Source organism: Danio rerio, chromosome 11 (assembly GCF_052040795.2).
Source record: "Danio rerio strain M-AB ecotype USA chromosome 11, GRCz13ab, whole genome shotgun sequence".
Lineage (NCBI taxonomy): Eukaryota > Metazoa > Chordata > Actinopteri > Cypriniformes > Danionidae > Danio > Danio rerio.
In genome coordinates this window covers 15,365,791-15,382,005 of record NC_141031.1, presented here as the reverse complement: position 1 = coordinate 15,382,005, position 16,215 = coordinate 15,365,791, and the positions used below count along the sequence as shown (strand labels likewise).

Below are 16,215 nucleotides of genomic sequence, written 5' to 3'. Positions count from 1 at the left end.
TTTTAAAAGAGTACTTTGTACTTTTACCTAATATTAGTATTATTTACAAAAAATTATGTTATTTTAGCAGTGTAATAGTATTTTTACTTGAGTACAAAAAAGATTTTACAAGCACACAGAAACGCCAAATAAGCTGAGGCTCGAACCAGCGACCTTCTTACTGTGAGGCGACAGCACTACCGATAGCACTACCACTGCTTCGCTCGAGCCTGATTATATTGTGCTAATTAGAAGAAAAAAAAAACAGCTCCACAAAAGATACTTCTGCTTGTTTGCAAATGAGACCCATACAACAAGAAATAAATACAGCGGGAAAATAGAGAAAAACACAAAGCAGCGATTCTATGAAGCAGGCCCAAAAACAAATAAACTGCTGGCTTGAAGAAAATGTTAACAGCAGACAAAAAGGGAAATATATATCAAGTTAGAGACACCACATCTAACATAAGAACTGCTCAATTTCTTGTCCACTTGCACTCTCAAGTTGGATATATCATTGTTTTTAGTATGTTTCAAATGATTTCTGTATTCCAACAAAGTTTGTAGTTTTTAAGTACTTTAAATCTCCCCACTGTAGATAAAGAACACAATGATGAACACACATCAGAGATCTCAGTGAAGGAGATAAGGCAATTAGCTTAAATCTGGCAGATTTCCTTCAAATGGTACAAGTCTTTAAGAGAACCACTACTTCCACTGCTTGCAATTCTTTTTAATCATATTATGGTTGGATGGAGGCCTTAAACTCTGTAATACTAAAGGAGGTTAAGGACATGCTTGATGGCAAATCCTATAGGACAATACGTTTTCTGAATTCAGATTATAAATCTTTTACACCCATTTTGCAGAAATTACAGAAATGTTGAAGCCACTCCTGATTGACCCAGATCAAACTGTGTTTATCAGAAAAATGCAAACCCATGACAATATTCGGAAATCCTTGCACATTATTCACTATATTAATAAAAGGAAGAATTATGCAGTCCTTCTCAGCTTGGACACCAAGAAAGCTTTTGACTGAATAGATTTACAAAAGGGATGTAGAAAGGGCTTTCCCATTAGTCCTTGTCTTTTCAACCTCTTTATTGTACCTTGGGCTCAAAAGATAAGACAGGATGGGGATTTACATGGGATAGTTAAAGGAGTAGTAGAGCACAAAATCTATTTGTATGCAGATAATGTTTTGGTGACACACACACACACAAAAAAAAAACCAAGGAGTGCCTTTGTTGATGGATACCATGAAGATATATGGGATTTATTCTGTATATGCATCAATCAATCTTCAGCTACTAATCTCTTGTGCCATGTAGTTAATAACGCAGCAGCAGATTAGGTGACCTGTCAGCGATGCCTCTTCGGCTTTAGTATGGCATCGAATATGTACTATATAGGGCAATGTTGATGTGTTTGGTCTTGGCGGCATAGATCTGCTAAGCTGCTGCTGCTTTGATTATTTTGGCAGAGCAAGTACTGAGACCTGCGACAGCCAGTATATTCACAGACATGATGTCTGAGAATAAAAAACACTGTTACTGCAAACATAATATATATGTAACACCCCCCAAAAAAACAAGCAGAAGAACACGAACACAAACAAACCAAACATAACTGATTATGTATAAACAAACATGGTATAAGCAATATGCTTTTACTCAACACAAGTAAAAAAGAATAGACATTGAAAAAACACCCCCCAAAAGAAGCAGAGCAAATCTATCACCAATACGTGTTTATTCATTTATTTTTCTTTGCGACCATATGCTAAGGGATGCTTTCTATCTATATGTACCCAGGCTACCTCTTAACGCTACTGAACTATATAGAACTATATTGTCTGACTTAACATTTGTGAACTAGATAATGTGAGCCTGGGCTACTTTTCCCACTGGCTTAGCATAAAACACATAATATGTGTTCTTGTAGCAAAATATCATGTAGCAAGATAATAGAAATAGATAACCCAGCAACCACCTGAGGAGTATACTTAGGTTATGGATAAATCATTTAAGTATAGAGTACAGGGTTTGTACACATTCCCCACAAATATTTGTGACTTTCAAGTGAAATTCACGACATAATGTTTCATGTTAATTCTTTGTATACAATGAGAAAATGCTCATTCAATTCAACTTATTTTATGTTTAATATTTTTGCAACTGTTGCATTTGCTACATGTGAAACATGTACTGCTTCTTTAGGCCCTGTCTCTACTCTCTGCTCTATATTTCCCTAACTAATTTTTAAGCTCAGTTTCTCTGCACGATTCACAGTTTGCATGATTCAGGCTTCTGGTTTTCAGGTCACACTCAGAAATTTCTTTATACTGGAGCACTGGTCTCTCTCTTCAGAGAAAGAAAACAATAAAACAACAATTAAACAACTTTGTGGTGCTTAGCAAACTGGGTGACCTTTAAATGAATAAATAAAACCCTAGATTCCAATTTACTAAACTCAGAACATACATCTATAGATACTGAAGCACACCTTGATTTTTCATGGCTCACTGCAATTTTTAATTATAATTATTTTTTTCTGTTTTAATGGCATAAACAGACAATCCCTCCTAAACTGTTCACTTAATTTAGACAATGTAGTGTTTAAATAAAAATATAAATATATAAAACAGCAACTCTTGCTATAGCGAACTACCGGCATGCTTAAAATTTCCGTTAAAATTGTCATCAGGATAAGCAGGTTTTTATAAAACTGGTAATTCTTGATTCGAAAGTTGATTTCAGTACCATTTTAAGTGGGTTATGAAATGTTTTTGTATTGCACAACTTTGATTTTTAAAATACAGCGTCAGTGTTCCCAACTTGTCAGATGTTTTGTGCTCAGCGGCTCTTCAAGTGTGCACATATATCAAATGCAATTCATCACTGCATTATATAGAGCAAACCATATTACTTGCTTGAAACTTACCAGATATGTAAGCCATGTAGTTTACAAAAACAAACAATGAAACACATGTTGATTATATTTGAGAGTAGTTTATGTTTCAATTAGTTAGTTTGTATTGTGTGGTATTTACCATGATTTGTGTTTTTCTGTCATTTTAAAATGCCACTTTACTGTTTACCCTGTGCCACTCTTTCAATTAATGTGTAAGAGGGACAGTGTGTATGTGTGCCAAAATTTTTGGTGAATTACATTTGTTTGGGTTGGTTATATATTTGAAAAAGAAATGAGAAAAGTCTCACTTCAGCAATGACGATGCTCTATTTGAATAGGACAATCGTCCATTTTTTATCATTCATAAATCGTTCATATGCCTTATGTATACAAGCAAAGCATAATGGATTTTTTTGTTTTGTTTTATGAAAGCAGTCTATATGGGGTCATGTAATGTAATGTAAAACTGAAAAAACTAATTCATTTAAGCACCTAACAATATTCCTGAACCAGGGCAGATGTAATCCGCTGTTCAAAAAACCTTGTCCTGGGCATGGAAACCGCAATAGCAATGGCCTTTCCTTATGAGAACAGTTCTCGCTACCCCCGCAACAATAACATCGCAACATCTTGCTGAACTGCGATAGAAGTCACTAGAATGTCAATACTGTGTGGCACTTGAAAAAGTATTTTAGTTTATTTTAGTTTAAACCAAAGTAATTATCAGAAACCAATCATCTGAAAAAGTATAAAATTGGGCCAATGAAATGACAAATGAATTGGCGGCATCAACATGCACAGCTGGCATCAATGACAATCAGTCAAGTATATAAGACGCAGCCAGTGCAATCTTCGACATCCTTTTGAGCTGAGGAGACTTTCACGCTCAACAGCTAAGGGACAATCATTGTGGCAAAGGTACAGAGCATTTCCTTTCCCCCCCTCGGGGAACGTTCGAGGTTACAGAAGTAACCCTTCGTTCCCCGAGGAGGGGAACGGAAGTGCCATGAATGGGAGGATTCGGATCAGAAGCCGCTTATCTGGAGAGTATTGAACGGGCCAATGAATGAAATTAATTGGCAGCGTAAGCTTGCGCAGGTGTGCGACATCTGCAATTATCTCAGCATATAAGCACACCTGAAGCCAGCAGACGCCATCCTTTTAAGCTGAAGAGACTTTCAAACAGCTAAGGGACAGTCATTATGGCGACGGAATATGGCACTTCCGTTCCCCTCCTCGGGGAACGAAGGGTTACTTCTGTAACCTCGAACGTTCCCCTTCGGTTGGGGAACTTCAGTGCCATGAATGGGAGAATATGGAAAGCGCCATAATGACTGCACCTTACCAACACCCCCGATGAGGAGATAGTCAAGCAAGCGTGACGCACCCACATCATGGGGGGCGCGGTCCTCCAACGTGTCCCTGGCCCTAATTTATCCTACTTCAACAGAAGTTTTATGGATTTAGATATATTTTTTGGGAAGTCGTGAGCATCTAGATAATTCTAGGAAATACGACAGTACGTTGGGAAGCGTGCAATCCCGATAGGGAGGACGCTGCGGAGGCCATCCGTTACCCAAGGGGGGGATAGATGGCAGAATTTACCTATGGACTAGCCCTAAAAGGGGGAGTACGCATAGCAAAAGAGTGGTTAGCGGAGAGGGAAGACACGGGTCCACTCAGGGGGGGGACTTAACCGTGGCGGAATAAGCATATGGGATCGCCTAGTGGGGATCACGCATAGCAGGCACCTATACCCAAAACGCGGGCTGACCAGCGGGCAGACCTACAACGTAGTGGGCCAGCAAGTGACTCCTCCGCTGAGTCAGTGCTGGGGGCCACGGAGGAATCTGCAGGGCTCACCTGACGGGGAACTTTACTGACAGATAAAAAAGGCGCACGTACCTCCGTGTTAGGGAGAATGGCGCCGCAAGCGTGTTTCAACACCCTACCGAGTTGTCTCCTCAATCACCAAAGGGTTACCTAATACCCTTGAGGAAACCGGCTCCACTCGCAGATTGTAAAACCTTGCAAATGTGTTGGGTGTCGCCCAGCCCGCAGCTCTACAGATGTCTGTTAGAGAGGCGCCGCGTGCACGCGCCCAAGAGGATGCAACGCTCCGAGTGGAGTGTGCACGAACTCCCGGGGGACACGGCTGACCTCGACTCGAATAAGCGAGTGAAATGGCATCCACAATCCAGTGGGATAATCTTTGTTTTGATACGGCACTTCCCTGCTGCCGACCGCCATAACAGACAAAGAGCTGCTCAGATGATCTAAAATTCTGAGTACGGTCCACATAAATGCGCAGAGCGCGAACTGGACAAATTAAAGAAAGGGCTGGGTCTGCCTCCTCCGGGGGCAGCGCTTGCAGGTTCACTACCTGATCTCTAAAGGGGGTGGTAGGAACCTTGGGCACATAACCGGGGCGGGGTCTCAGGATGACGTGAGAGTAATCCCGCCCGAATTCCAGGCACGAGTCACTGACCGAAAATGCCTCCAGGTCCCCGACCCTCTTGATGGAGGCCAACGCAACCAGCAGAGCTGTCTTCAGGGACAGAAATCTTAGAGATACTGATTCGAGTGGCTCAAAGGGATCGGATCGCAGACTCGTGAGAACGAGGGCGAGATCCCAAGAGGGCATGAGAGGGGGGCGAGATGGATTAATTCGCCTAGCACCCCTAAGGAACTGGATGACCAGGTTATGCTTTCCCACGGTGCCGCCAGCTACCGCGATATGATAAGCGGAGATGGCGGCCACGTAAACCTTGAGAGTGGAGGGCGACAGCCTGCTGTCCAACTTCTCTTGAAGGAAAGAGAGCACAACACTAATCTGGCAATTTCGGGGGTCTTCTCTGCGAGAGACGCACCATTCAGTGAATAGACTCCACTTCAGGGCGTAGGCGCGCCTCATGGAGGGGGCTCTAGCCTGAGTGATGGTATTAACCACCGCAGTCGGTAGGTTACCTAAGTCTTCCTCGCGTCTAGGGACCACACGTGGAGGTTCCAAAGATCGGGGCGAGGGTGCCAGATGGTGCCCTGTCCCTGAGAGAGTAGGTCCTCTCTCAAAGGGATCCGCCAGGGGAGGGCCGTCGCGAGGAGTGAGAGCTCTGATATCCAGGTCCGGTTGGGCCAAAGGGGCGCAACTAGCAGAACCTGTTCCTCGTCCTCCCTGACCTTGCACAGAAACTGCGCGAGCAGGCTCACTGGGGGAAACGCATACTTGCGCATGCCCCGAGGCCAGCTGTGGGCCAGTGCATCCGTGCCGAGAGAGCCCTCGGTCAGGGAAAAAAACAACTGGCAGTGAGCGTTCTCGGGGGAAGCAAACAGATCGATCTGGGCCTCCCCGAATCGCGCCCATATCAGCTGAACAGACTCGGGGTGGAGTCTCCATTCTCCAGGGCGTAACAGCTGTCGTGAGAGCGCATCGGCTGCACGATTGAGCGTGCCTGGGACGTGAATGGCGTGCAGCGATTTCAGCCGCGGGTGACTCCAGAGGAGCAGACGGCGGGCGAGCTGAGACATGCGGCGAGAGCGCATACCCCCCATGCGGTTGATATACGCCGCCGCCGCCATACTGTCCGTCCTGACCAGCACGTGTTGCCGCTCCAGCACCGGTAAAAAGCGGTGGAGAGCGAGGAACACTGCCAACAGCTCTAGGCGATTGATATGCCAATGCAGCTGGGCACCCTTCCAGAGGCCCGCAGCCGCATGCCCGCGACACACGGCCCCCCAACCCGTGTTGGAAGCGTCTGTTGAAACAACAACATGGCTGGACGCCTGTCCTAGAGGCACACCGGCCTGTAGGAACGAGGGGTCGTTCCAAGGGCTGAGGGCGCGGCGACACAGCGCAGTAACCGAGACCCGGTGTGTGCCCGCGTGCCATGCGCGTCTGGGGACCCGATCGTGAAGCCAGTGCTGAAGTGGTTTCATATGGAGCAACCCGAGCGGCGTGACGGCGGCTGCGGATGCCATATGCCCCAGGAGCCTCTGAAAGAACTTCAGTGGGACCACTAGTTTGCTGTCGAGCTCCCTCAGACAGTTCAGCAACAGGCGAGCGCGTTCCTCGGAGAGGTGCGCTACCATGGTGATCGAGTCCAGCTCCATCCCGAGAAAAGAAATCCTCTGCACGGGGGCGAGTTTGCTCTTTTCTCGGTTGACCTGAAGCCCCAGTAGGCGGAGATGCCGAAGCACCTTGTCCCTGTGCATAATCAATTGCTCCCGCGAGTGGGCTAAAATCAGCCAGTCGTCGAGATAATTGAGTATGCGAATGCCCGCGAGCCGAAGGGGCGCTAGGGCACCCTCCGCGAGTTTGGTGAAGACCCGCGGAGACAGAGAGAGCCCGAAGGGGAGGACCTTGTACTGCCACGCTCGACCCTCAAACGCAAACCGCAGAAATTGGCGGTGGCGTGGAAGAATGGAGACATGGAAATACGCGTCCTTCAGGTCTATGGCTGCAAACCAATCCCGAGGACGAACGCATTGGAGAATGCGCCTCTGCGTGAGCATTCTGAACGGCAGCTTGTGCAGACAGCGGTTCAAAACGCGCAGATCTAGGACTGGCCGTGACCCACCGCTCTTTTTGGGTACGATGAAGTATGGGCTGTAAAACCCACTCTCCATCTCGGCTGGAGGAACCGGCTCGATTGCACCCTTCGCCAGGAGGGCAGCAATCTCCTCTCGCAAGACAGGGGCGGACAGGGGGTTGACCCTGGAGAAATACACGCCCGTAAACTTGGGGGGCCGTTTCGCGAACTGAATCGCGTAACCGAGTCTGATTGTGCGTATGAGCCACCGCGAGGGGCTGGCCCGCGCTAACCAGGCAGGCAGAGCCCTCGCTAATGGAGTCATCGCTACAATCGCTGACGTACCAGCGGTGGGGCAGCGCGGAGTGGGTGTGCTGATCCGGGAAGCACGAGGGTCCCGCGGAGGAGCTGGAGGAGAGCGATTCGCTCTGGCTCCGCACCCTGACTCCGGAGAGGGGGCTGGAGGGCTGAGGAAAGGGAGACCGTCCCCCCAGCGCTCGTGAGCCACTGGCGAAGCACGTAGAGTCTGCGAGCCGGAAGGCAGCGCGTCCCGGACTGGCAGAACTCGTGCAGTCACATCCGGGGAAGGGAAAAAGTGCTCTTTTACTGATGTTTTGGTGGCACTGAAAAGTACCGTTGTTATCGGGGCCCCGCCCTCCAGCGGGGAAAGAGCAAGTTTCCTCTTCTCCGGATGGCCTGTCTCAGGGACGCTTCGCGGTCCGATTACCGGACTTAACGGCGCCCTGGGCAGGAGGGGCTGCCTGCTTTCGAGGTGAACGCCGCGCCCGCTTGGCCGGAGGCGCAGGCGGGGGCGGGGCAGCACTCGTTGGCGGGCGCCCTCGGCGAGGAACAGCGGAGGTGGATGGCTCGGCGGGCGGAGCGGGCTTACGGCCACGCCGATAGATGACATTGCCCATCGCATCCGACTGCTCTTTCACCGCCTTGAATTCCTGGGTGAATTCACCGACGGTGTCGCCGAACAGGCCAGCCTGGGATATGGGCGAGTCAAGAAAGCGAACTTTGTCAACGTCGCGCATATCGGCCAGGTTTAGCCAGAGGTGGCGTTCCTGAACCACAAGTGTGGACATCGTCCTCCCCAGCGCACACGCGGCGGACTTAGTAGTCCGAAGAGCATAGTCGGTCGCGGTGCGCAGCTCATGTAATAAGCTTGGGTTGGACCCGCCCTCGTGCAGCTCGGCCAGCGCCTGCGCTTGGTAGCGCTGGTAGGTGGCCATCGCGTGCAAAGCAGAAGCAGCCTGGCCCGCAGCCTTATAAGCTCTGGCTCCGAGGGAGGCAGACAACCTACAGGCTTTGGACGGGAGGCGGGGCAAACCCCGCCACGTAGAGGCGCCGCGCAGACAAAGATTGACCGCGATAGCGCGCTCCACTGACGGGATCGCCTCATACCCCCTGGCAGCTCCGCCGTCAAGGGCGGTGAGGGCGGAGGCACTCGCAGCACGGGCAGAGAAAGGTGCCCTCCAGGACTGCGTAAGCCTACTGTGCACTTCCGGGAAGAAGGGGACGAGAGGCTTCGAAGGCTTCGCCTTCTGGTCCTCTACGTAGCACCCATCTAGTCGGTCCGGCCGCGGAGCTGGGGGATAAACCATCTCCAACCCCACGGCCGAAGCAGCCCGGGAAAGCACGGCTAACATGTCCGCTTCAGGATCCGATTTGACAGCGCTCACCTGCCCGGAGGGGGCGAGCGGGTCCGGATCTTCGTCGGACAGTGAAAGCCCACCCTCCGATGCCGCGGAGGACATCTGATCTCCGGTGTCAGCGAGTGTGAGAGCTACCATCTGGTTAGACGGATCACTCTCACCACCCGAAGCTTGGATGGAGCGCCGTGAGGAGCGAGAGGTCCGCGAGCCCGTGGGCGGCGGATTAGCTCCCGCTGAAACCCTCAGATCTGCCCGAGCGCCCGCTGCTTTTTTAGAGCAGGAGGCAACTGGGGTGGCTCGCTCTCTTGCGAAAGTTAGCCGCGATCTTAGCTGTGCAACGGTCATGGCATCGCAATGACGACATGAACCGCCCGCGAGCACCGCATTAACATGCTGGACCCCCAAACATGCAATGCAGTGATCGTGTCCATCATCCGGAGACAGGAAACCCCCGCATCCAGAAACGCACAGTCGGAGCGCCATCCTGAAAAGGACGTGCTGCACGACTGTGTTGCTCTTTTAGGAAAGTTGCAACTATACGCACCGCTCTGGAGGACCGGACCCAAAGAACCGCAGGCAAGGGAGTAACCCAGCTCGACCGTCTGCCACCGCGAAGACCCACTCTGGACCGGGAGACACACTCGTTCGCTCTGAAGTGCTGATCAGCAAGAGGAACCCTCATCGACTCACTCAGAAAGGATCTGAAGCGAAAAGGATGGCGTCTGCTGGCTTCAGGTGTGCTTATATGCTGAGATAATTGCAGATGTCGCACACCTGCGCAAGCTTACGCTGCCAATTAATTTCATTCATTGGCCCGTTCAATACTCTCCAGATAAGCGGCTTCTGATCCGAATCCTCCCATTCATGGCACTGAAGTTCCCCAACCGAAGGGGAACGAGGGTTACTTTAGTAACCATAGCGTTCCCCTTCAGATGGGGAACTCCAATGCTATGTGGAAAACCTTCCACTATGGGGAAATCTATGGAAAATGCCACAACAAAAGCACCTTACTGCGTCCCTGGCGAATGGTGCGCCACGCAGTAGAGTGAGCGCACTTACAACGCCGCGAGATGCTGTCTTCCCAAGTGTCCCCTGGCCCTTACTCACCTTACTTACCTGTTCAGGTTTAGCTATATTTTTTGGGGAGTCGAAAATAACCCAGTAAAGGGTTTTAATATGACAGTACGTTGGGAAAGCGTTCAGTCCCAATGGGGAGGACGCTGCGGAGTTCACCTGCTACCCAAGGATTGGAGACCTGGTGAAAGGCTGTGGCCCAGCCCCGGAAACGGGGGAGGGGTACATAAGAGGATGGTTAGCTGGAAGGGAAGACACGAGCCTGCCTTAACACAGGGGGGACTAAACCGTGGTTGAGTGAGCTTATGGGATCGCCCGCAAGGGATCACGCATAGCAGGCACCTATACCCAGAACTAAGTCAGATGCTGGGGGCCTCGGAGGAACTCTGTAGGGTTTACCGAACGGGGAACTGAACTGACAAAGCTGAAAAAACGCACATACCTCTGTGTTAGGGAGAATGTATTAGGTGTTGCCCAGCCTGCAGCTCTGCAAATGTCTGTCAGAAAGGTGCTGCTTGCTAACGCCCAAGAGAATGCGATGCTCCATGTGGAGTGCGCACTCACCCCTGGGGGACACGGCTCACCCTGGCTCCGATAAGCGAGGGAGATGGCATTCTCTCTCCAGTGGGCCAACCTCTGTTTAGATATGGCACTTCCCTTCTGTCGACCACCTTAACAGACAAAGAGCTGGTCAGAGGATCTAAGCTCTGATTGCGGTCCACAAAGGTTCGCAAAGCGTGAACAGGACACAATGAAAGAGCTGGGTCTGCCTCCTCCGCGGGCAGCGATTGCAGGCTCACTACCTGATCCTTAAACGGTGTGGTAGGAACCTTGGGCACATAGCCGGGGTCTCAGGACAACGTGAGAGTAGGCTGGCCCGAATTCTAGGCACGAGTCACTGACCGAAAATGCCTCCAGGTCCACGACCCTTCCTGACCAGCACGTGTTGCCACCTCAGCGGCGGTAAAAAGTGGCACAGAGTGAGAAACACTGACAACAGCTCTAGGCAGGTGATATGCCAGGTGGGTTCCTTTCCGCAGGTCCGCAGCAGCATGCCCGCAACACACGGCCCCCCAACCCGTACTGGAAGCATCTGTCGAAACGACAACATGCCTGGACGCCTAACCCAGGGGCACTCTGGCCTGTAGGAAAGAGGGGTCCCTCCAGGGGGTGGGGGAACGACGACACAGCGGAGTGGTAGTCACTCGCATCTGGGGACCTGATCGTGAAGCCAATGCCGTGGTGTCATATGGAGCAATCCGAGCGGCAACGTCACGGCCATGGATGCCATATGCCCCAGGAGCCTCTGAAAAGATTTCAGGGGGACAACATTTTTTCTGTCGAACTCAGACAGTCCAGCACTGGCTCTATGGTGATCGAGTCCAGCTTCAATCCGAGAAAGGAGGGGCCCTGCACGGAGGCGAGCCAGCTCTTTTCTTGGTTAATCTGAAACCCCAACAGGTGGAAATGCCGGAGCAACTTGTCTCTGTGCATAGTCAACTGTCCCCGAGAGTGGGCTAAAATCAGCCAAATGTTGAGAGAATTGCTTAATCTTCAAACGCAGACCGCAGAAACTGCCAGTGGCGTGGAAGTATGGAGACATGCAGATACGCGTCCTTCAGATCTATTGCTGCAAACCAATCCCGAGGACGAATGCATCGGTTGATGCGCTTCTGCGTAAGCATTTTAAATCGCAGCCTGTGATGGCAGCGGTTCAAAACGCGCAGATCTAGGACTGGCCGTAACTCATCACTCTTTTTGGGCATGATGAAGTACGAGCTGTAAAACCCGCTCTCCATCTTGGCTGGAGGGGCTGGCTCGATTGCATCTTTCACCAGGAGGACAGCAATCTCCACTCGCAAGAGAGGGGCGGACGCAGGACTGAGCCTGGTGAAATACACTCCCGTGAACTTGGGAAGCCGTTTCGCGAAGTGTATCGCATAGCCGAGTCCGATTGTACGGATGAGTCACTGCGACCGCGCTAACCAGGCAGGCAGAGCTGACATGCCAGCGTTGAGGCAGCATGGAGTAGGTGGGCTCGCCCGGGGAGCGCTGGGGTCTTGAGAGGCAAGAGACTCGCTCTCGTCTCGCACCCAAACTACGGAGGAGGGGCTGCAACAGGGAGAGAAAGGAGACCGTTCTCTCACGCTCTGTGAGCCATTGGCGAAATGCACCCATCCTGCGAGCTGGAAAGCATAGCGTCCCAAACTGGCAGTGTTCAGGCTTTCACATCCGGGGAGGCGGAAAAAGCTCTTTAAAGATTTGATGGCGTTTTTTTTTTTTACGCCGTTAAATGAAGAGCCCCACCCTCCAGCGGGGAAAGAGCAAATACCCTCCTCTCCGGATGGCCCATCTTAGGGATGCTTTACGGTCCGTTTACAGAACTTAGTGGCACCCTGGAGCAGGGGGCGCTGGCTGCTTGCGAGATGCTCAGCGCAGTCGCTTGGCCAGAGGCACAGGCGGGGCGGCAGAGCAAAAAGCTACAGACGAACACTCTCGGCGAAAAGCAGTGGATGTGGATGGCTCGGAGGAACGGAGCGGTCCCGCCGATAGATTATAACACATCGTCTCCGACTGCTCCATCACTGGCATGAACTGACGGTGTCGCTGAACAGGCCAGCCCGGGATATGGGTGAGTTAACAAAGCGAACTATGTCAACATCACACACATCACCAGATTTAGCCTGAGGTGGCATTCCTGGCCACTAAAGTGGCCATCGTCCTTTCCAGGGTGCAGAGTTCATGCCCAGTCCTGGGTCGGAACAATCCTCTTGCAGCTGGGCCAGCGCCTGCGCTTGGTAGTGCTGGTAGGTGGCCATAGCATGCAAGGTGAGGGTGGAGGCGCACACAGTACACTGCGTAAACCTATTGTGCGCATCCAGGAAGAAAGGTTTTTATACCCCTCTAGTCGGTCCGGCCGCGGGGCTGTGGGATAAACCATTTTCAGAGCCACGGCCGAAGCAGCCTGGGAAAGCATGGCCACAAAGTCTAATTCTAGATTCAACACCGCGCTCATCAACCCGGAGGGAGAAGCGGGTTTGTATCCTTATCAGACAATGCAGTGATGGACATATGATCTCCGGTGTCATCAAGTTAGAGAGAGCGACCGTCTTAAGAGGGAGCGCTACTTTCACCTGAAGCTTGGATAGAGATTTTACTCCCACTGTAATCCTCAGATCTGCCCGAGTGCCAACCGCAGTGCGGGGGACAACTGGGGTGGGTCGCTTTTTTGCAAGAGTGAGCCACGATCTTAACTGCGTAGCAGACATGACATCAAAGAGACGGCATGCACTGCTCGCGAGCACCGCATTAACATGCTGGACCCCCAGACATGAAACGCTGTGCTTGTGCCCATCATCCAGGGATAGGAAACCACCGCATCCAGAAACGCACGCTCAGAGCGACGTCTGGTAAAAAACCGTGTTGCTCTTTTAGGAAAACTTTTTCCCTATTTACAAACCTCTCTTGGAGGACCAGACCCAAAGAACGCCAGGCAAGGGAGAAAAAACTTATATACTTATATACTTGACTGATTGTCATTGATGCCAGCTGTGCATGCTGACGCCGCCAATTCATTTGGCATTTCATTGGCACGATTTTATACTCTTTCAGATGATTGGTTTCTGACAAAAACCACATATTGGAAGGTTTTCCACATAGCATTGGAGTTTCCCATCCGAAGGGGAACCAGCACACACTCAGCCAGTGCCATCTATTGGTTTGTGTTCACTATAGAACTTCAAGTTGCCTGCACACAACAGTTGAGTTGGCCCTACATCTCCACATTCCACCTCAGTTGCAGCCTCAGCTGCAGTGAGCAGTCTGCACGGCTCTCTGCCTACAGTTTGGGGCAACACTTCTCATGCTATACCCTTGTCTTTTTAGTGCACTGCATGAGGTATGTCAAATTATGTCAGAGTTTATTTATACTTCTATCTACACCTACTATTAATACATGTAATAAAAATATGTCTTATATCAGAATATTTTTTAATAAGCTTGACTGTATATAATACAAAAAAATATAATAAAATAACTTTTAAAGTGTTCTTTTTTAATTGAAAATTAATTTTGAGAGCTATGTTAATGAAATCAAGATTTTAACAATCATTTTTTTCATTCAACTTATTTATCTTTATTTATCAGGGGTTGCCACAGTGGAATGTACTGCCATCTATTCCCAAAAAATGTTTTACTTCCAGCCTCAACACAGTCCTGGGAAACACACTCTTGCATTTTCACACAAACTCATACACTATGGCCAATTTTGTTCATCCAATTCACCTATACTGCATGTCTTTGGACTATGGTTAACTGGAACACGCAAATAAAAACCCATGTGAACACAGGGAGAACATGCAAACTTCACACAGAAATGCCAAGCTGAGCCACTGTGCCGCCGATATGCAAATGTTTTTACATTTTGCACTATAAAAAGTCTTCCCAAAGCATCAAACTTGCTTGCTTAAAAAAACCTGGAGAATGGTTGTTCCTCTTTAAAAGTTAAATAACCACATTACTATTACCATACATTCATTATAAAAAATGTGTCTGCACATTATTATATCCAATGATTCATTTGGTCTTACCGCCACAGCCTCCAGGATTTGTTTGATAACATGAGCTGCATCTCTTTCGCTATAGTAGCCCCTCTCCACAATTCTGAAAAATCATACAAACCATCTGAATTTTTGCCTATTTTTAAGCTGTCAATGAATGTCTTAAATCCTCTTTTTCATGTGGCTTGCATTTTATCATACCTGTCAAAAAGCTCTCCACCCGTTACCAGTTCTAGTATGAGAAAAATCTCTGTTTCTGTCTCAAAAATTTCCTTCAAACGAATCTGGATGAAAAAAATGAACAACAATGAATGTGAAATATTTCATAACATTGTGTAGAGAATTTCACAATATATTGAAAGAAACAAAAATTTCTTACAATATTTGGATGAGACAGACGCAGCAGAACTCCAATCTCTGTCCTCACAATTTTCTTGTCAATCTGATTTGATGAAAAAATTAATAATCTCAAACATTCTTAGAGATTTTAGAATAAAAAAACAGCAAATAAAATCAAAAAACAACTTACAGTTTTCTTTAAGACCTTCACAGCGTAAGGTTTCTCAGTCTGCTTCTCTTCACAACGAAGAACAACAGATGTGGCACCCCTGGTGGTTGAAATAAAGAAAATTTGAGTACTTAGTTAAATGTACACTAAGCAAATTACCATACACATGTGCATTTACAGGGGCTGCACTGTGACTGTTAGCACACTGGCTGCACAACAAGAAGGTTGCTGTGCCAGAAGCAACCTTCTTGTTGTGAAGGTCCCGAATAAGTTAATTTAAAAGATAGAGTATATGGATGTTTCCTAGTATTGTGCTGGGTTGTGACTGAAAAAGCATCCGCTGCCAGAGTAGTTGACGGTTTAATCCCCTGGGCAACCCCTAATAAATCAGGGACTAAGCTGTGGCAATGACTGAATGTGCATTCACACAAACATGGCAGACTAGAAGATACTACTAAAACATAAAATAATGAAAGAATGAAAGAAATGCGATCATGCAAGAACTGTAAACTCTAGTTTATAGCTTATTTAATCAAATAATACTCATACCTATTCCCCATTATGACTTTTTTATGCATAATGTAATCTTCCTCTAAACTTGTTCTAATGTATGTTAACGTAAAATCCAATTTTTTGCAAATGTCTCTTAGTTCTTTAAAAGTTCAAGATTACACTTGGTTAAATTACCCAAATTCAAATAAAATTTTAAAACATTTTAACTCTTATCTATATTAAATGTAAGAAATACATCCCAAATAACCGCAAATTAGTAGTGATGACTTTATACATTTTTTCAGTGATAAAATAGAAGGCTTCAGACAGAAAATAGAAGATGTTAAACTTTCTGCACCACCTTATTCTTCAGATCCAGTAAACATTCCACTGAATCAAAATAACATATAGTGCTTCAAAATCATAGAACAGGAAAAGCTAGATAAAGTTATAAATAGCTCTTCACCAGCTACGTATTGCTAACCGTTATAGGAGAACCTCTT

The 16,215-nt window shown here is 48.4% G+C and overlaps 1 protein-coding gene across 1 annotated transcript in view; it reads right to left on the bottom strand.

Annotated features, from left to right (window-relative positions):
* Positions 1 to 16,215, bottom strand: part of si:ch73-60h1.1 — an 82,528-nt gene that overhangs the window by 41,122 nt on the left and 25,191 nt on the right. The window contains exons 2-5 of the mRNA XM_087273508.1: positions 15,242 to 15,320; positions 15,092 to 15,154; positions 14,914 to 14,996; positions 14,743 to 14,815 (exon numbers count right to left, since the gene is read on the bottom strand). Coding sequence (XP_087129634.1) covers positions 14,743 to 14,815; positions 14,914 to 14,996; positions 15,092 to 15,154; positions 15,242 to 15,320 — 298 coding nt within the window. The remainder of the gene's footprint in view (positions 1 to 14,742; positions 14,816 to 14,913; positions 14,997 to 15,091; positions 15,155 to 15,241; positions 15,321 to 16,215) is intronic.